The sequence below is a fragment of the Humulus lupulus genome, chromosome 4, assembly GCF_963169125.1.
Source record: "Humulus lupulus chromosome 4, drHumLupu1.1, whole genome shotgun sequence".
NCBI lineage: Eukaryota > Viridiplantae > Streptophyta > Magnoliopsida > Rosales > Cannabaceae > Humulus > Humulus lupulus.
The window spans coordinates 76289039-76311095 of NC_084796.1; the positions used below are offsets into that span (position 1 = coordinate 76289039).

The window sequence follows — 22057 nt, forward strand, 5'->3', positions numbered from 1 at the left end:
TGAAAACACACCAAAGTTAAAAAATAATACCATTATATTTTCAAAGTTGGGTATGTTTTCAAACTTTTAACTTCCCAAACGTGTCTTTACATATTCCAAACGTGTAGATCTCAAGAAAATACCCAAATTCAAAAAAAAAATCTCCTCAAACGGACACCCGAGTGAAAAGTTATGTAATTTCTATCAATTGCATTGATTTACATCGAGACCTATCGAGTTCTGTCGAGTCCTATCGAGGCAGATGGTTTTTTTTCTTGAAAATCATGATTTTTAAGGACCTATCGAGCTGGGCATCGAGATACATCGAGTTCTATCGAGGTACATCGAGTTTTCTGCAACTTTTTACGTTTCAAATCTAAAAAATTGTGAAAAAAATTGCAAAAAAAACCAAAAAATTATGCTAAGATCTATTCGAAATGCATAAATTAGTATCTTAATTGATAAGGGATGGATGGATGGATGGATAATGTCCAAAAAATAAAGGTGACCCGAGAGAGAAGATGAATGGAGGCTAAAAAAAATGATAAGGGTATTTTTGGAAATCAAACAAATACTAACATTATTTTGGAATGATGTTAAAGAATGATGTTTTTTTGATATATGCACCTACAATATGCATAAATACCCAAATTTCCTATTGACAAACAAACTAACCTAATATCCTAAACTTAAGAAGGCTCATATTCCTATAATTTTAATACTAGGTGGGTGCGTGTGAAAAATTTAGTTTTTTTTAACTAATATCTAAATTTTAATTAGTTAAAATTTTGACTAAATTAATTAAAATATAATTTAATTGTAATAAAAAAAGATTATATTATATATAAGAGATATTGATTGATTGTAGTTAAAATTATGTAACAATGTTACATAGTAGAGATATTGATTGATTGAAGTTGATATATATAGCTTAATAAATATAAAGCCGTTCATTTCATCGTGAAAAAAAAAAAAAAAAAGTTCTCTCATCCGGTACACACGATTTTACCGTCTCCACCTAAGCAATACCCAATATATATATTTATAGAAATTATTTCAGACACTCCCTCTCGTTTCACGCGAAACCAAATAAAAAACCACCCAAAAAATTTCATTTCCCACTCTATCTTCTTCTTATTCTTCCTCTCTGTCTCACACAGAAAGCCCATACTCTCTCTCTCTCCCTTCACTTTCAAACCCATACTCGGAAACCCCAAACCCCAAACACAGAAACCCCAATGGAGAGACCCATACTCGGAAACACCCAAACCCCAAATGCAGAAATCCCAACGGAGAGACCCAAACCCAAACATCAGTTATATAAGGAGTTGTTCTCTCTCCCTACGCCTCTCCTATCCTCTGCAATATCCCTCTCCCTCTCCCTACGCCGAGCCAGCCTCCTCTGCAATCTTTCTCCCTACGCCTCTCCTCTCCTCTGCAATCCAACTCAAACTAGGTATATCTGTTCTTTCGTGGTTCTCAATTTGGGGTTATATATTATCATGTTTGACTGAGAGAGTTGAAAATCTATGTTGGGTCAACTAGTTCTAGTTTTGGAGGTATCAGATTTCTGAGCAGGTATTTCTCCTTAGTCTTGAAGCTCTAAGTATTTCTGAGTTTTTTTTTTCTGTATTCATTTATTAATTTTCAACATTTGGTACATAGCAGATGCGTGAACTTGGGATATGTTCACGATTAGACCAAGTATTTGATGCTCCTTTTGCTGTCAGGGAGGTTTTGACTTCCCAATGTCGATTGGATAAATTAGTATGATTCTTATGCTTTGGCCTTGATTCTGCTAGATATTTCATGAATAGTTTAAAACAAAGATAATAGGACTGCACAGTCTTGTTTATAATTTTTGAGTAGTCTATTGGGATCAAAGAAATGAAGTTGGCATTTCGCATTTGAAAATGGTGACGTTTCTTGTGAAATACTGATATCTCCACCCCTAGTGTTACAATTAGCTTAGGCTTTTTCTTTTTCCTGTCTTTTGTTTATTGGCTCTACTTTTCTCAGTATATTGGGTCAAGGAAACTGATCTCAAGGCTGATGAGGTCTCAAAGCTTGGAATTTTTGATTGCTGGACTCCAGAGAATCACTACCGGTGGTCTAGATCTAGATATGGGGGTCATGTTTCTGCAACTGTAGATACGGTGGTTCCATCAGGACTTTTTTTTATTTAGTATGATTCAACATATCCTTTTTTGTATTGGTGTGATCCCAATGATTACAATTTTTATTAACTGTCATTTTTATGGAGGTACTAATTCTTATAATTGTTTATCTTCTATGTTGCAGGTTTAGATGTTAAGGAAATAGAGAGTCTCAATGCCAAGATAATGGAGCTAGAAGAAGATATGACATCCTTAGAAGGAAGTGTTCGATCATTTCAGTCTAAGTAAAGGCGCATAGATGATGAAGCTGCTAGACATGAAAAAGAACGGGTATGCCTGAAAAATACTTTAATCTTATATTTAATTACATTTTTTTACCTTAATGGTTCTATTTGAGCTTATTCTTCTATGCTCATAAGCCTTTGGTAGTTGTTTTATTTATTGACACATTAGACATACTATCCACCACATCGGAGTGGAAATTAAATTCTGAATATACCTTGTAGGAGGAGATCATAAACATTGCACAACATGAATCAAGGAAGCGGCATGAAATGCAAAACTGTATTGGTTAGCAGAAAGAAACTGTTTAGCCCTTTGCCATATTTTAGACTTCATGATATTTTAAAGAAACTAAACATGTTCTGCTGTTCTAGATCAAAAGAAACAGAAATTAAAATCACTGGAGAAGGAAGACGACTTGGATACTCGTATGGCCGGACTAATTTACCAGTTTGCAAAATATAATGAGAATCACTTCAAATGTGTGATGAAATTTAAGGTGCAGTTGCCTTCAGGATAACTTTCATTGTTATGTTTCGCGTATCTTATTTTCATAAGATTTGTGGAAAAGTTCTCTCTTTCTTGAAAATATGTTTTTTTTCTTTTTTTTTTTAATGCCTTCATTCAAATAAGTTGTTTTCCATTCCACTGTAAATGGCCTTTATTATATATAGCTGTATAGATACCAGACTAAGTCACCTTTTTTTTAACTAAAACTCTTTTATCTGTCTATTGTGTTTTTTGATCCCTCATCGCTGTTAGATTTTTCCAACTTTAAACTAACATGGTCTTCTTAACAAAATCTGGCCTGGCTTAATTTCAAAGTTGCCTAGTACTCGCTGGTTCACTCTGAATTTGATTACACAGTTCAGTCTTCTTGAGTTGGTAGACAGCAGTTGTAAACTGTCATCTTGAGATTAATGTTTTTGTGTAAATATAACTGCATACATGGTTTCTTTTTGCTATGTTTCTACTTCTGATTAGCTTGATATGATATTTATGAGTTTAATATGTTTTTAGATTAGAGAATTGGAGGTCAATTTCAAGATAAATGAAAATCTTCTCTTCAAGCAACAATGCATTATGAAGATTGTGAGTAGTCATTTTGATGCACCTTGACTTTTTTTCCTTTCCCTAAAGTATTGAGAATCTGTTTGAATTTTTTGTATGTGCGCTAGTTTATTGTCTATATGTTATTTTATTGTATTCCTTATTTATAAATACAAGTTTTGCCTCCAAGAGGGTAGCTCAAATTACATAGTTTGGTCTCACAAAGTTTGAGGTTCAAGCCTCTCCAGGACACCTATTTTGCAATTGCTATAGTTTTGCTGTCCCCAAATGGTGTAGGTTAGGCGGTGTGCCTAGTTTTTCTTTAAAATATACAAGTTCTGCTTATATTAATATTATTTTTGTAATTTTGATCATGAATTTTTTGTATAGGATCTTAATCAAACTGTTTTATGAAAAAAGTTATGCTTCATGCATAGTTGGTGTGAGCATGTGAGGTCTGCTTGAGAATTAAGGGAAACTAATCATATTGTTGCTTGCTTATTTATTTATTTTGAAGGGCAATGTTTCTTTTTAGTTCTTGCTATTTTGGTATTTACTTGGGGACCTATTCTTATCTAAAAGAAGCTTTGATACTTTTGTGATTTCATATTTTAAGTGCTAACTAATAAGAAACACAAAAACAAAGGGCTTAGTAAATTCACTTTATTTGAAACTGGGTTTTTTCATTTGGCTTATTCTTATATCTTCTCGTGATGTCTTATTATTCAGTATGTCTATAGAAGAAGCTAGCCTTAATTTTACTTACCAATCAAAGCATATAATTTTCTTTAAAATGTAATATATCACAGGAACCATCGGATAATATTATTGAAAAAAATATGTTTTAAGTGATAAATATTCTATATGAAATGCTGACATTATACCATTTTGCTTCTTGTCAAGATAAATATGGAGTTCGTGATTGTCAAGAGAAACTTTCAGTTGCCAAGAGGCACGCAGAGTCGGTTGCTGTGCTTACTCTTGAACTTGGAAAGGAATTTCTTGAGGTTTGTTGTATTAGGACTCAAATTTGAAGCATGAAAATGATTATCAGTATTAGTTCCATGTTATGTATATATCAACCTAGAAGTTTCTCATGTGCGGTTTGATTTACTGGGATGGACTTGTAAGTCATAAGTTTCTGGTTCTAGAAAATAGACCACTATAAATAATGAATTCTAACAAATCAAAATTAGTAGAATGAAGCTATAGGTGTTCTAGGAAGTTATAGGGCTCAATAAATTTCGGAGGTCACTAATGGACATGTGACATTTGTCTCTTCTCAAAAAAAATTTGTTTAATAATGGATTTTTTTCATATATATTATATGAGCACCAACTTTGGGTTTCTTGGAGAGATATGTGTAGTCACATCCTTTGTGCTGTGGAATTCATGCATCACGAAACGTTAGTTAACCACTGGTTTGAATTTCCATGTCTGTGTCAAATTGCTATTGAGATTGGTATTGATGATATATTGTCTAACATTAGTAATTGTTCATGTATATAACAAACTGTTACAATATAAAACTCTCTACAAATCTGCCAAATCAGTGGTTTTGTGGCTGTGTTTCTTGCTCTGTTTTGTTTTCCTGTTTGCTGCTAGGGGATAGCTTATCATCAAGTGATAGCATATATTGGAATTGGATATTGTTTCCAAATTCAAATTTTACTTAATGTATATCACAATCTTGGTTGTATATTTTAGACTCTCAAGTGGGCAAGTCTCTTCCCCTCCCCTCTTTTTTTTTTCATTCCACAAATTACAGTATTGATATCCTGAATGTTGGTCATCTGTATTTTATATATTTTTTTTTATTATCTTCAGATTGCATACACAACTAAGATTTGCCATACTTGAACTCTATTTTTGGCAGTTACTAACATTTCACCCCCTAGAGACCCTATATGCAAATAATAAGTCAAAATCAAGGTTTTTGTCGACATTTCCATCATATTTTTTCTCCTCTTCAAACAAATTTCCTGTGAAATCTTCTTTTATAATTTTCTTGGGATTTATCATGAATGAAGTTTATTCTTCTATTTCATAATTTTTACTATGCAAATATTATTGGTTCTCTCTTTCATTTGTTAATATATTATGGTAAGATATACTATTTAATTATAATTTGAAGTCTTTAATTCATTAATGCAGGGAATATCATAGGAATGACTTTTAAGGTGGATGCCTAGATTTATTAGGAAGAATATTGAGAAAAGAAACATGATTGAGTTTGTAGTGATTTGGAGAAGAGAATTATGTTGTCTTGTTGAGATTTGTTGTATTAAATATTTTGAAGTTTATGGATTTATAATATTATAATGAATTTTTATTGAGAATTATTTAGTCTCATGGGGATTTGATTTATTATTTACATTTCAATTGTATGAATAAATGTTGTATGTATATGAATTTTTATTATAATAAATTTAACTTTTTTTTACAAGTTATGGTAATAATAATTAATTATATGAGTAATTTTTTTATTTAAATTTATATCAAATTTCAATTGTTAAAAATATAATTAAAAATTTTAAAAAATATCTATCGAAAAATTATTATTTATCTATATAAATTTAATGTTACGACGACACTTATTAATTGTTGACGTTACCAGTAACGGCGACATTTATTAACTGTCAGTATTGCCAGTAACGATGACATTTATTAACAGTCGGCGTTGCCAGCAACGGTGACATGTATTAACTATCGGCGCTGCCAGCAACGGCGACATGTATTAACTGTTGGCGTTGCCAGCAATGACAACACTTATTAACTGTCGGCGTAGCTACCCCTACGCCGACATAGGAAAATACGACAGTTACTCGAGTGTCGTCTTTGCTCAATAGTGACAGTTAAAAACGTTGTGAAAGACAATTTTTGTAGTAGTGTGTGGTTCGTATAAATCTCACACCATTCACCATAACGATAGTGGCACCATATTTTCAATGCGAAGACCACTGCTGCCAACTTCATATCGTGTGTTGGATAGCATTGCGTGTGTTCCTTCAGCTAACTTGAGGTGTAGGCTACCACCTTGTCATTTTGCATCAGCACACATCCTAAACCTTGCTTGGACGCATCACAATATACTACAAACTTTTCGTTGGGTGTCGGTACGCTAAATACTGGTGTTGTGCACAATTTATCTTTGAGCAACTGGAAGCTTTCTTGACATTTATCCGTCCAGTTGAACTTTTGTTGTTTCCGGGTCAGGTTGGTAGCGGGTGGCTATCTTAGAAAAGCCTTCTACAAATCTCCGGTAATAGCTTGCTATCTCGAGAAAACTTCTAACCTCTGATGCATTCTTAGGTCTTGGACAATCCTTCACATCCTCTACTTTAGTTTGGTCTACTGCAACTCCATCCTTGGATACTATGTGGCCGAGGAGTGCTACTTGTGATAGCCAAAATTCGCATTTCTTGAACTTGGCATAAAGTTGATGCTCCTTTAGTCGCAGCATGACAAATCTTAAATGTTCCTCGTGCTCGCCTTCATCCTTGGAGTACCCCAAAATATCGTCAATGAACACTACGATAAATATATCCAAGTAATCCTTGAAGAACAGATTCATTAAGTCCATAAATACGGCTGGAGCATTGGTAAGACCAAAAGACATGACTGGGAACTCACAATGTTCGTATCGAGTCCTAAAAGCTGTTTTTGGTATACCCTCTTCCCTTACCTTGAGCTGGTGATAACCGGACCGTAGATCAATCTTTGAAAATACAGTCATTCCTCAGAGTTGATCAAACAAGTCGTCGATCTGGGGTAGCGGTATTTGTTCTTAATTGTCACCTTGTTCAGCTTGTGGTAATCAATACACATCCGCATGTTTCCATCATTCTTCTTCACAAATAGAACCAATGCTCCCCATGGAGAATGGCTCGGTCTGATGAATCCTAAGTCTTAGAGCTCTTGCAACTGCGTTTTCAACTCCTTGAGTTCGGTAGGTGCCATGCTGTAGGGGGTAGTTTGATTGTGAAGTCAATTTCTCGAGTAGGGGGTAGCCCTGGTAAGTCGTTAGGAAATATCTCTGGAAAGTCCTTTATAATGCAGATGTCTCCAACCTTTAATGGTGTTTCCTGTGCCACATCCTTGACGCTTGCTAAGAATGCGTGACATCCTTTCTGTATCATCCTCTGAGCTTTGAGAGATAAGATAAGCAGTGTCCGTAGTCCTGAAACCTTTCCTATAAAACATAGTTTCTGACCCTCAGGATTTTCGAACGTCACTTGCTTACGTCTACAGTCTATGGTCGCGCCATGTCTCGCTAGCCAGTCCATGCCCAGTATTACGTCAAAGTCCTTGATCTCTAGCTCTACCAGGTCTCCTTCTAGCTTCGTGCCCTCGATTTTTGTTATGCACACCTCGTACTATTCGTGATGATAGAACTACTTCGCCCGGAAGAAATTTCGTAACAAACCTAGTTCTAAATCTCTCACAAGGTTTGTCTAATTTCGCTATCATTCCTAACGAGATATACGTGTGTGTTGCTCCCGAATCAAACAATACTGAACATATATTATCGAGGAAGGAAGCTGACTTGTGACTACCTTGTTACTAGCTTTGGCTTCTCCCTGGGTCAAGGCGAAGACTCCGACTGGAACCATCTTGTTGTCCTTCTTTTCTTCTGGTTTAAGTTGTGGACAATCTCTTTTTCGATGACCTTTATGGACACAATTGAAACAACCCTTGGCGTTTGCACGACACTCCCCAGGATGCCTTTTTTGGCACTTGGAGCACTGAGGGTGCTCTTTTTTTTAGTGTCGACTTTCTTATTATCAAGATGCTTTTTTTTCTGCCCATTATTATTATGCTGGTTGTTGTTGTGGTTTCGACCATTCTGAGTTTGATTCTGCTGCTTGGGTTCAGACTTGCTGGCCTCCTCCTTATTAACATTTTCTTGGAGCCTTTCAACCTCTATAGGTGTTTCCAGAACATCGGCGTAAGAAGTGGTTCTAGGGTTTGCAAGCTTGAATCCTAACTCAATCTTGGGTCTGAGTCCCCTGGTGAACTTGGTAATCCTCAAGTAGTCGGTTGGGACTAACTCTGGTGCAAACTTGACTAGACGATCAAATTGTCAAGCATACTTGACTACCGTCAAATTGCTCTGCTTCAGACTGGAAAACTCTTCCACCCTCGTAGCGATGACTGCCGAGTTGTAGTACTTTTTGTGAAACAGCTCCACAAATCTGGCCTAAGTCACGGTGGTGATATCATGAGTGTGTTGTACCAAATCCCACCAGATTCTAGCATCCTTTTTCAATAGCGAGGAAATGCAAAATATGTGATCCGCGTTGCCGAGGTTCATGTGTGCTAGAATAGGCTCAACATTCCTATGCCATTCTTCAGCCTTAAGTGTGTTGGCTGCCCCTTCAAAATTTGGAGCGTGTTGCTTATGGAAACGCTCGTAGACTGGCTCTATGTACTGAGTTGGATAAGGCACGTAGTTCGCCATCGGCCATCCCCCATATGGATATTTTACATTCTGCCCATGCTGGGGTGCTTGAGATGTTGGCTGAGGTTGTGGCTGAGTCTGTGACTGAGGTTGTAGCTGAGGCTGTTTTCGTTGTTGCTGCAGCAGTTCTTTCACTTGTTGCCGTAACCGAATAATCTCAGCGGTGTTGTCAACTAATGGTGGTGCATTCCTATTAGCAGTAGCACGTGTTCCCCTTCTTCGGACTGGAAGGGCCTCGTGAGTCTCGTTGGTGGTGCTGGGGGCATTGCCGTTCATGTGTGCAGACCTTTGGAGCGACATCTTCAGCAAAGTTCTAACAGTCGAGAAAACACATTAGAAATTACCCTAATAGCTTTTAAGGCAAAACTTAGTTTAAGAAAACATAACTCGGACCTATCAGTTATGATTTCTTATGAAAAAATTATGTAAGTCATCTTTATATATTAGGGTGTGTTTCTATACTTAGACTATTAAGCTATCTTTATTATTTTCTAAGTCTGTTTCTAACCACCATATATGACTTAATTCTCAGGCTCGAAACTCGCCAAAGTTCCAAAGTTAACCATATTGAGGACTATGGCCCCCTAAACTCTAAATACAGAACCCGACCCATTGGTCTGTCTCCACCCTCACTGAATTCGGTCATTATTTATTGAATTTATTCTAAATTTATTATGATTGTAAAAAAAAAAAAATCAAACTCATACATGCCATTAAAATAACAGCTTTATTCATTTGGAAAAAGATTTTCACTTATTACAATCATAAATTAAAAGTAAATAAAGAAACTATACTAATAATATCTAGGGTATAATTTCTAAAAATCAAGATCTTCTACATATGACCCTTCATCTAACATACCATCAGTTATTTCCTCATAATCATCATTATCATGAGCCTCGAAACTACCTCGGGGAATATTCATTAGGATATTATGCTTTTGTTCATTAGTGAATTGAAACTCAAACATATAGGTAAACCTAAGTATACGAAAATAATATCTTATAGCTATCGGTAAATCATTTTTATCATCCATAGTCTCCCATAATTTTTCCAATTTTGAAACTACAGAAGGAAAATCCTTAAAAAGCCTAATTACTAGGACATATTGTTCCATGGCTCTCATCATAATTTTCCTAACGATTTGAAGGTGAACTATCTCTTTGTGAAATATCATCAATCTCTGAGTGATTCTTTCTGGCACTCCTATTGTATACTTTGGCTCTCTAACCCTTTTCAATGCCTTAATGGCTCGGATATCATGATAGGTCAAAGATCCATTCATTTTGACTGAAAACATAATGTCTAAAACGTTAAATATTAACATAAACATAATATTCATAACGTAAAACACTTCCATTGGCGATTAGATTAAGAGATTTTGCGTGTGTATCAAGGAGTTTTCATGCATATGAACCGTGGCTCTAATACTAACTGTAATGACCCGACTAACTTATAGACCTTGGACCATTAAAAACTACTAAGCATAATTACTATTTTCGATTACATGCATAAAAGAATAGAATTTTATTATAAAAATCTAAAATACGGGATCCCATTGTTATTACATAAAATCATAAATAAAACTTAAACTTTTATTATTAATCGTTCAAATACTAAATGCGGAAAATCATAATGTGTAATTAAAAAGACTCAAAATATAAACGTCATCCTCTATCTTTCCCATCAGTCCATTCATTCAGTTATCGCCTAATACACATGCCAAAGCTGCCATGAATCTGCCCTGCCTTCCATGCTCATTTTCTTGCACCATCTAAAATAAAAAGGAATGAGCCTAATGCACAGTAAGGAAAAACTACAAAAACATATCATAAATCATAAAACCTCAAAACATAATTCATAAAACATATGACATAAAAACGTAAATCATAAAACATATGGCTACAAATTAATGGCCATTAACTCATTACCGTAGTATGTATTAGAAACCATCTAGGTCCTCTTTCTACTATTTAGATGTAGGCTTAGACACAAATATAGTATATGATAAACCACCTAGGTCCTCTTGCTACTATTTACAAGTAGGTTTAAATATAACTATAGTCTACGATTGTTGACGGTGAGAATTCGTCAACCAAGTTAGATTGGAAAACTTATGATCTTAAGAGTAAACAGAGAGTGGTAAAGAAGCGCAGAAGATCTTAGATGGCGATATGGATTTAGAATCAAGTTGCAGAGTGAACATGGGGAGAATATTTGTGTTACGCAATAGTCTTTGGTTACAATGTCCCATTTTTTGACACCTTTGCTGGAGGGGTGAAGGTCTATTTATAGTGGAGCTCTAATGGCTCCTGATACATTGTAGTCCCGAAGGACAAAATTATATATAAGTACATTGTTAGGGCAGTGGCACCAGACGTAGTGGTGCAGAAGGCTGTGATGTCGGCCCTTGTTTATGGTTAAATGCGTGCAAGTAGTACCTCCACTCTTTGTACTAATTCTTACCACCCCTACATGTATGATACAGATGTCAGAGTCACGACTCTGTCATCCACATGGTCGTACATCCCGTGCTCGTACGTGCACCCTATACCTGATGGTTGTTCTTACATGTCCAAGATACACCATTGCTCCAAGTTTCATTATCTTTGGCTAAGTGTTGAATGACTTATGGATTCTTCAGCAGGGTAGCTTGGGTCTCCTTGATGCATAGAGGGGTGTCGGACCTTGCATAGCCAGAGTCTCGTTCATAATTGTGTCTTCTTTGCTCTACATGAGTCCCGTAGCTCCTCGAAGATCTAGGCGTGAGGCCCACTGTCCCTCGGTGGCACCAAGCGTGGATGCCTAGCAAGCGGCATGGTCGTAGTGCATTAGGTAGGGGCACCTCGTGAGATGGGCATACGGATCAGGCAGATGAGGCCCTCGCGACGTGGCATCGTAAGACACACACGAGGCAGGCGGTTCGCGAGATGTATGTACGAGGCAGGGGGCGCCTCGTGAGATGGATGCAAGAGGTAGGCACCTCACGAGATGGGCATACGGATCAGGCCCTTGAGGCCCTCGCGACATGGCCTTGCAAGACATGCGAGAGGCACGGGACGCCTCGCGAGATGGATGTGTGAGGTAGGCACCTCGCGAGATGGGCATACGGATCAGGCCCTCACGACATGGCCTCGCGACACGACTGAGCCCTCGCGACATCACCCTCGAGGGCCTCACTACATGGGAGTGTTTCTTAGATTATGGTCTTGTGAGACCCATAGGTACGACCCCGATGGGATGACTAAGTGAGCCTTTGCCATTTATTTCAATAAGGGACCGAACCTTTTTCCTTGGCGGATTTTTGGCATTCACACTTGCCCCCCAGTCTATAAGGAGGCCTTCAGGCATTCTTGTAGACTTTTTTTTTTTTTTATATGTGCCATCTTTGTGACATTCACGGTGCAAGTGCCTTTCTCCCACTACAAGAAAAAATGCTTTTAATAACACTGAAAATGTGTTATCAAAACATACGATAACACTTTCTGATGTGTTAAGACCGACTATGTTATCGTAGGTCAGAGTACTTTACATAACACTTTATCAGTGTTATACAGATGTGTTATTGTACTGTCAACGATAACACAATTTCTGTGTTATTTTAATATATAGATAAGTGTTGAATTATGTTATTTATAGTCAATTATATAACACTTTTTTTGTGTTATACTACACTTTAGTATAACACATTTTTTGTGTTATACTACACTTTAGTATAACACATGTGTTATATTAGCTTAGAGAAACATAATATTTTTTTACTTACACAAAACTAGGAAAACAAATATGAAAGTTGAAGCCAAATAAGGTAACATAAATAGATTTTTATTAATTACTCAAATGTAATTATAATATTTAGTCTACTAGTCTAGGCTTAAGAAATCATATTACAACATAATTTATGCCCAATTCAGATTCCTTTATCACTAAATACAAACCAAGAAATGTATACAAAAATTAGTGAAATACATTCTTCCATTCTAAAGGCCTCAACTACAAATGTTGTCAAGAATTGCTCCAAAGAAATCATCTCAATATACCTGCACATTGTAAAAAAAAGTCCTTTTATTATTAAGAACATAAGACTTAAGCTAGTTTCCACCTGCAAGCATATAAAGTTTAAATTAAATTTATAATAACTCCAAAACTTGACAAAACAGCAAGGTATAGCAAGATGTACTACCATACAAAACAATGACTGAAGCAACAAAACATGCAACTTAAAACAAAGCTTGTGAAATGTATCAAGATAACAAATATATCTATAAGAGCAACACAAACAAACATCAACATTTAGAAATGGTCAGAGAGAGAGAGAGAATGAAAGAAAGGACCTATAACAACTGTTATGCTTGCAGTGATCACTACTAAGATACCAAAATGAATTAAAAAAAATCTGAAGCTTGAGAAGATGAGATTTTCAGATAACCAATACTAGACTAGTTAGAATCTCACATCCATTACTGGAGGAAGAAACCTAAATAATTAAATAATTAACAAGAAACTAAGATATACCATAAACAACATGACACAGGCATTATTTGAAGAAAAAATTGCTCATGAAACATTACCCATGGTTGGCTATAACAACAGGCATATTCATATAACAACAGAAGAAAAAGAAATCCAAGACCAGATGCAATATTCATATATTTCATAAAATTATGCATAAAACAATATGAATCTACTTTATAAATATAGCTGTAATATCACAAAGATATCTTTCAAGTATAGCTGTAACAAATGACTCTGTGCATGAATATTAATGCTTTCTTTAGTTTCTTCTTCTTTAGACTATAAGTATCTAACTTTAAAATGTTTCTATATCTTGGTTCCCATAGGTATCATGTCCAGCTAGTAGAGAGAAATGTTTGCTCTTCTAATGAGTTAGCCATTTACTTAAAGATTATCTAAGTTAATACTGTTTGATCATCCAGAAATAGACTTGTACATTTATGTGACAGTAGAGTATAAATGTTTTTTTGTTTTATTCAACTTTTTTCAGTTTGTTTATTGAGAAAGGACAATAGTTATTATTACAACTTTTGGATAGTTAAAAGCCTCACCTTCTCTAGTACTAGCCAAGCACAAAATAATGACAGAGTAAAGAAATTTTTGAACTTTTCTATCTTAAAGTTTACAGTATATGAACTAGTTACCCATTGGAATAAAATTAGTGCAAGTAAAATATATCAGAGAGAGCATAGTTACCAATGTCTCTTTTATTCCACAGCTAAACTCTCAACAGAAATTTAAAAGAATAAATGACAAACACGAGATCACTTCACATGAGTATGTGTAGAAAGCATAAGCTTAGATATGACCACAAACTATGACTTTAGATCATTAAAAAAACATGTAAACAAAACCAGAGAACTATATAAATGATATTAGAATGTCAAACTAGGAATACATTGCAAGAGAAGGGAAGCTTATAGATTACCCCTAACAATGTGACCAAGATACGAGCTCCACTGCATCCTAATGGGTGTCCCAATGATACAGCCCCACCATGTACGTTAAGGCTTTCCTGAGATATTTGGAAATTGGAAGAGTAAAAAAATGTAGATAAGGATAGTAACAAAATGGAGCAAAGCTGAAATGCATTGTGGACAGATGAATGACTATACAAATTGCAGAAAATGGAAGAGTGATCACATTTAAAATAACATACATTTCAGACTTAAGAGTAAATCAACTTGAAAGAAATCATCTAGTTTTCTCCAAACTCACAGGATTAAGACCAAGCAGCTTTTGATTGGCTAGAGCTACAACCTAGAGAGAAGAAGGATAAATATAAATGAATGAAAAAAATTCTTACTAAATCAGGAACAGTATAGGGATTACAAGTACTAAAATCTTACAGAAAACGCTTCCTTTATTTCATAGTAATCAATCTGAGAAGCATCTAAATCAGCATTTGAAATAGCTTTTGGTATCACAAGGGCTGGAGCAGTTGTAAACTCACAAGTTAGAGCTGAAGCTCCCATATTCAGTGAGAAAAGAATATAGGGACAATAAATAAAGGTTTTGGAGCTGTGCTATCAATTAGAATGTTGTAATACTTCAAGTTCAGACTAATGAACGCAAGAAAAATAAGTTTGTACACAATTGACGTCCATCTAAAACATAGTTATGTAAAGACTTGAACAATATGCAACTTCAGAATGGCTAAACAAAATACAATTTCAGGATTTAACATAGCCCTTCCTTAGTACATAAAAAGTTAATAAAAGCTTGAGCAGATGCTTCTCAGCGTCCTAGATACTATCAATCTCATTTCACAAGATATCCACATCTCAGGGTATCTGATTATTCTAGCAAAAATCATCATATTAATTTGTCAGTAAAGAAAAATATAGTAACTTATCAATGATGAAGATGAAGATCCATTACATAACTTGAAAAAGGCAAAATTATCATGAACTTGAAGGTATTAATATGTTGCCAATGATTCCTAATTTAGAGGCAAAATTATTTTTTACAAACTGAGAACCAACCAAAAACCAGACCAAAATTAAGATCTCAATCACGACTTTCAACAAATTTTTAAAAAATGGTAGCAAAAGTACGTAGCATCCTTTTTAGTATTCATAACAGAAGTACTTAACACATTTGGCCATATTATATATATGTAGTGTAGATTCATCATAACCCAAAATTATCTACCAGTGCTGATAGATAATTATCCAAAAGAGAAAAAGGAACTTTTAAGCTATTGTTTGCAAAGTGTCAATAAGGACAACACAAGGATTCACCATTTGTATCGGCTAAATCCAAAGAATAACAAATAAAACTAGAGAAAATATATAGAACAAGAAAAGATTCAAAAGAGTACAAGCAATACATCAAGTTTCACACATTATCTATTAACTCTCCAAAGCTTATCGCAATAAAACAATAAACAAAGTTTAAATCTGCAGAAGAGCCATAAAACTAGTTTCTTATATACATATATAGACAGCAAGCATATTAAAATAATAGTCAGCAACATAAAAATTACGATAGCAAGCATATAAAGATATAGCAAACATATTAAACTAGTTTCAGCAAGCAAAACAAGCCAATGCAGAATTTGATACAAATTATTTAATAGATTTAAATAACAGTAGAAAAAACTAAAAAACAGCACAAATAACTATAGAGCCTAATATGCTCCATAGAGCCTATCATTTAACCCTATGTATTATGCAAAAGAACAAGAAAAAATCTAACTTGTAAGATGACACATTTAACAACATTAGCAAGTCACCCATAATAAAATATTTATAATAGAATAAAACATAAAGAAAAATAGAATGAATTGCAAATTTTATTAGGAGACAATAGCTTCAACACAAGATTTCCTTCAAACCATTGCATGGAGCCTTATAAAGACTGGGCAAAAGGAAAAGAGACAGAGAAAAAAAAGGGGGATAAGTCTTCCAAAAATAAGATAGTAACTTAACATACAAATAAGAGCAAAAATAAGACACTTGAAACATATTTATTAAGTGCAGTACAAATAAAAGCAAAAATGAAGGAAGCTATTCTAAAATACTGAGGAAAATCACCTGTTGTTTGAGCCATTTATTGTAAAGTTGTTGCCAACCAAGTTACTGCCAAAAAAAATGACAGTTTTTTTTAGACAGAAAGAGTTAACCAAATGTACCAGTGAGTTTCTTAATTAACTTACAGTTTTTGTAACTGTTGGAGCTCTCCGTTATTCGATGGAATTGTACCAGTGATATTGTTGTTCCTAAGTACTCTGCAGGTTTTTTTTAATAGTTGTTAGATTATATCTCAAACAGAACAGCACAGAAGAAAAAAGATATGTTTGAATTTGAATGATTTATTAGAAAGGGTGTAATAATGTGTTGAAACCATGTTACTTGCAAGGTACTTAGAGACTTCATATCCTTGATAAATGCAAGAGAAGAACTTACATTAGATATTTCACTTAACCGCGTACAGATAATTCAAGAAACAGAACCAAAGTTATATATATATATAATATAATATCATTTCCTCTCAACAATGCAAAGAATAAGCAACAAGTTTTGCTATTCTATTGATATCAATCAGTTTTTCAATTTCTCCTTGTTTCAATATTAATTTGGCCTGTTCAATTCATAATTAATAATTATTAAATTCAGTTCAATTACATGTGCTAAAATATTTTGTTACCAAGACTAAGCAAAGTCTAACACCAAGAGAAAACTCCAATATTAGACATTTACCAAAAAAATATGGCAAATTAGTAATATAATAAATCAAGTGGCAACTTTTTCATTGTATAATCATAAGGAAAAAATGGGACTTTCTTTCATTACCCAAGTGTGTAAGCTCTGGTGAGAACCATCTTTAATATGTCTCTAGTGTTTACTTGTATCACAGCAACACCACCGAAAAAGTTTGTAAGATAAAATACAAATAAATTAAGCTAAAACCACTCACACAATATCAATAGCCAAGAACAAGAAAATTACAACTAATCAACTAACAGAGAATAAAATTTAGTCAACTTAAAACTAAAAAATACAACTACTGTTATTGAAACTTCATCTCCTATTGGAGATTGTTAAAGACAAACCAATTATATTATGTCATAATATAGAACAATATATTAAGATACAGAATCAAAGAAAGAACCTTTACTATCTAACTGATATTACTGACATCAGTAATTACAAAGTCTAATATGAGATTCCTCAGTTGACTTTAAATTAGTGCTAGATGATATGTTTTCTTGTTTCATTAGAAAGAAAGTGACCAACTCATCCTTATATCAAAAAGAGCTTTGTGCAAACACCAGAGAACACAAATGAAAACCATAAGAACTAGAAACTTGATACTAAGGAAGTTCTATAAGTAGTTGGAAGTATTACCTCACTTCATACTTAGGAAGCTCTCCTTTGGTGAATCTGGAAACCAAACACACACCTCATAAAAGTTTATTAGAAAAAAGATGTGCATGATGTAGTCTGCCAATGCTAAAGATCCCCATCAATAACAAGTAATACATTTAATAGTCAAAATCAATATATATATATATATGAAGAAAACTTTCAATTTTGTATACAGAGTAGTCTCAGATGCTTCTCAAATTTCTATTTTTGAGAGAATTGGGGAAGAAATTTCAATTTGCAAAGAAAAAACCTATTGTTCTATTTGACAGTGTCTTGGAAAACAAAACATCAAGAAACTTGCAGGTCAATACCTTCCCCAGTGCTCCCACTCTCATTCTTCTACATATATAATCTGTAATAACCAAACCAATAAATATCAGTTGTTTAACTCTTTCAAGTAGTGACTGAAGTGGGAAGTGAGAACTTAATTACCATCTCTCTATAAGTCCTTGTTGCATACTCTTCCTCTGAAAAATTAAGTTTCTTGGACTCTTTCTCAATTGCCAAGAAACTCCCATAAGACTTAACACAGATTATTGAGTTTTCTTCTCAGTATTTTCATAAATTTTGACATGGATTTTACCATCAATTGGAGCAACACAAATTCTCACACACATAAGCCCACCAAATAGACAAAAGAAAAGTTGGGCCTTCGTTGTGCATTTAAAAGCACCAAATTATTGAATTAGCTACAAAAATCCTATTTATATATTTTTTTTCTAACAATTTTTATAAATAAATAAGTTGTTTGTTTTCTTCTGGCAGAAGAAAACTAATCATTTACTCAAACACCCAAAACACATTAGCTTGGCAATTGCAAATGCAACTTGGCAATTGCAAATGCAACAATGCTCATGTTTCATCAAATAACATATAACTATTGAGACAATTTATTTAATGAGAGTTACTGAAAAGTTAGTACTAACCAGCCCTTGTTCCTATTGATTCCATATCAGAATAATAAACATTATAATAGACATTACAAAGAAAGAAAATAAGTTGGGAAATCTTGTTCTCCCAAACAAAAGAAAGGAAAAAGAAAAGAAAAGAAAAGAAAATTCAATTTGGTCCATGATTTGAACCAAATAAAAGCTCCTAGAAAAAGCCAATATTAATACCGATTGATTATGATAATACTAAAAATAATAATCAAATCAACCTCCAAACTTTCTCTTCTCTAATGGACAAAATCTACATGATCAATTGTTTTCTGGGGAACAGTATATATTGTCTCAGTTTTTTAAAAAACAAAAAAAAAATTGTACACTTCTCTTTCAAAATTAGACATGTGAGCTTCTTTTTGTTCCCCTTTTAATTAAAATTCAAGAACTACAGTTTCAAGCAGATCAACATAGTTATATTGCACTACTAGAACAATTAATAGGCCAGGAATGGACATAGCATTTGCACCAAGTACTTTTAATCCAAAGTCAACATGTGGCTGCAAAAAACATTAGAGACAATAATGAAAGAAGAAAATGCAGATTTTTTTTAAGACAAGACCTAAAAGAGTGCCACAAATATAAATAAGTAAACAAATAAATAAGAGTGCCATCAAATTATAGAACTCAAAACCTCGAATGATTATTTGCAGTGAGAAATAACTAGACTCATAATAGAAAGAGGCCATATGAATCACAATACTGATATGAAAATTTACCAAGAGGATTTTTATACTTCAAGAATTCAACAACTTAGCCCCAAAATTTAGTCTAATGTATCATCAGAGACAGCTTAATAAAAATTTATATATTTATATATATTACATCAAAACAGATATACATGCTTAATAACTTCAATTTAACATCAAGATGACATGATTTTATGACAAATATAAATCAGAGACGTAAATATGACATGATTTTATAAATTCGATCAAGCACAGAATCATCTACACTGACAGTAACCATTTCTTGCCCAATGACAATTACATGAAGTTTTGAATAAGTTGTACATTACCGAAAATAAGATTGCACAAGGGTTCAACAACTTTAAACCTCAGGCTGTGGACAGTCAGCTCTACTTCTGTGCACAGTAGTCAGAATGTCTCGAGAATACCCATTTTCATGGTACAAATGGAAAAGGAAAAAGAGTCAGAGCACTAAAAATCTTATAGAAAGATTAAATTATCTAGGACAGGCCTATGGCTACTAAAACTATCAGTTAGTTTTCACTTAATTTGATCGGGTAAAATGGCATCCTTGTTAAATCAAAAACAAAATTCAGAGCTTTAGTCCCTTTGATAGATTTGTAACAGGAATAGTCCATGCATTATAGACTAATTGTTCCCTTTTTAAAAGTTTACCAAATTGGACTAGTATGCATTTTTTTTGTAATAAAACAGATGGAAAACTAACTGTACAACTTTCAAAATTCTGGGCATACACGTATAGAATTTATAATGAAAATAACATATAACACATCTCTTGTAAGACTAAAATTAGAGTATGGATGTTCATCTCTTGTAATTTTCCAAACTAAAAAGCATACTTTCTGTCTTAATTATAGAATGAATCATGGACAATAATCAGCAGCTAGGTCAATCATCCTTGTAAAGTATCAGTACTAACAAACCAAACAACAAAAAGAGAGCTCATAATCAATAATTAGACTATAAAATTGCTGTAAAATAAATAATTATACAGTAAAGTTAATGAAAAATCCAAAAACTCACATAAACACAAAAATGAACATAGCCCAAATCTAAAGGACTATTATTAATTAAAACTACCATATTCAAATAATTTAAAATATGAACCTAAACTTGTATCAAAGTAAGAACAAAATAAGTGAGGAAAGAAAGGTGCGAATAGAGAACAGAGAGTATAGAATCACCTTGCTAATTTATTTATATATACACAAAAATTAGAATAAAGAAGAACATGACAAAAGCAAGTAAAATTACTTGTTCACATTTGAGGATGAATTGAAAGAATTAAAAAGTAGTTGGATGTAACCTGTACCTATGTACTGTTTTGAATTCTTTAACAAGTCTATTAAAGGATGAACTTACTATACATTAATTAAAGAAAGTCTTCATGGGAATGAGTTATACAACTTTTTCTTTAATAAAAAAGATGAAAATTTTAAGGACTAACCTCGTGGCCATTGCTGCCTGAATCTCTTCTAACATGTCTTTTAAGATTCTTTCCAAATCTTCGAACAGAGCTAGCTCTTAGCATATCATTTCAAACAACCATCACTTTTATGACCAAGGATTCCTTTTTATAAAATTAAAAAAATCTAATTTCAAACATAGTTCCTAAATCCCAAGACCCTTCTTCCACTAAAAAAAGCAATTAACTTTCAGCCTCATTACCTACTAATTTAGGATTTAGTGAAAAGATAAAAAAGCCGGATAAAGCAGGAAGTCACTTTGAGCAAGAGCATCTTGAACCTACAGGTACAGCAGCATTCTAAATAATATTCCCTGGTGTCTAAATAGCTAGCAAATAGAGTGGAAATTTAATTAAACTTAAGTTAACCAAGTTGTGAAATTCCCAGTTTTTATAATAGTATAATTCATGTCCTAAATGACGGTAATAGTAGCCAGGTACCAAGGCAACAAGAGACATTTTATTTAAAAAAATTGAATGGCATCAAGCTTAAGCAGCTCAATAAGCAATGCATAATAGTAAACCTGTCATTGGATTTGGAGGTTAAAAGATAGAAAAAAGACATGTATTTAAACAAAATAATGTGAATAGGAAATGAATTATATGGTGTGGATGACATCAAAAGCATGAGAATTTTGAACAAGGACACCAGCGATCTACCATGGATTTCCCGCTGAATCAAGTAAAGAATACCTACACCAGAAAATATAAGGGGATAATAACTATGCCACATTCTTACAATTGGAATGGTTCTAAATTATTAATAGAAAATGTCACATACATCAAAGATGGCCGTTGAAGAAAAATTGTAGCATTTTACAGCAAACCATCTTATCTAAGGTTCGTACAGATATAGAGGGTAGCACCTATCTATTAATCATATTTATAACAAATTGTTGTTCAACTAACACAATTTTTTTTCTTAGAATAATGATTATTATTGCCCTAGACAGAAAGAGCTTCTAAACACAAACTATAATCACCTGGTAAAGATCAGCATAGGTAATCTTTGGATGTTTGGACTTCACTTCCTCTGTTATCACAACATAACCAGGAAAGAAAAGTTAGGGGGGAAATTTTGGTGCTTTGATATCCATCATGTTGTCCAATGTTTTAAAATTATCAATTGTTAATTAGTATTGTCAAAACATCAGAAATCTAGAT

General features: G+C 33.7%; 2 protein-coding genes across 9 annotated transcripts; one reads left to right on the forward strand and one right to left on the reverse strand.

Moving 5' to 3' along the window:
- The first annotated feature begins 947 nt into the window (after positions 1-947).
- On the forward strand, positions 948-5798 carry LOC133830573 (uncharacterized). Of its 8 annotated transcripts, XM_062260559.1 has the most exons (9): positions 950-1557; positions 1648-1746; positions 1999-2164; positions 2281-2426; positions 2603-2666; positions 2753-2877; positions 3399-3470; positions 4332-4435; positions 5583-5798. In XM_062260559.1, the coding sequence occupies exons 5-9, from the start codon at positions 2651-2653 to the stop codon at positions 5605-5607; spliced, it is 342 nt and encodes a 113-aa protein (XP_062116543.1). In that variant the 5' UTR covers positions 950-1557; positions 1648-1746; positions 1999-2164; positions 2281-2426; positions 2603-2650; the 3' UTR covers positions 5608-5798. The 8 variants fall into 8 exon arrangements, 2 of the variants coding, with proteins under 2 accessions (XP_062116543.1, XP_062116542.1); XR_009892124.1 differs by having other exon boundaries at positions 948-1557; positions 1999-2135; positions 4332-5798; XR_009892126.1 differs by lacking the exon at positions 3399-3470 and having other exon boundaries at positions 957-1557.
- Positions 5799-12720: 6922 nt separating this feature from the next.
- Positions 12721-15588, reverse strand: LOC133829035 (acetyl-CoA acetyltransferase 1-like). The gene is made up of 4 exons (XM_062259006.1): positions 14754-15588; positions 14623-14664; positions 14333-14419; positions 12721-12929 (listed from the first exon to the last, which is right to left on the reverse strand). Exons 1-4 carry the CDS (start codon positions 14877-14879, stop codon positions 12921-12923), a joined length of 264 nt encoding a protein of 87 aa, XP_062114990.1. The 5' UTR covers positions 14880-15588; the 3' UTR covers positions 12721-12920.
- Between the last annotated feature and the right edge of the window lie 6469 nt (positions 15589-22057).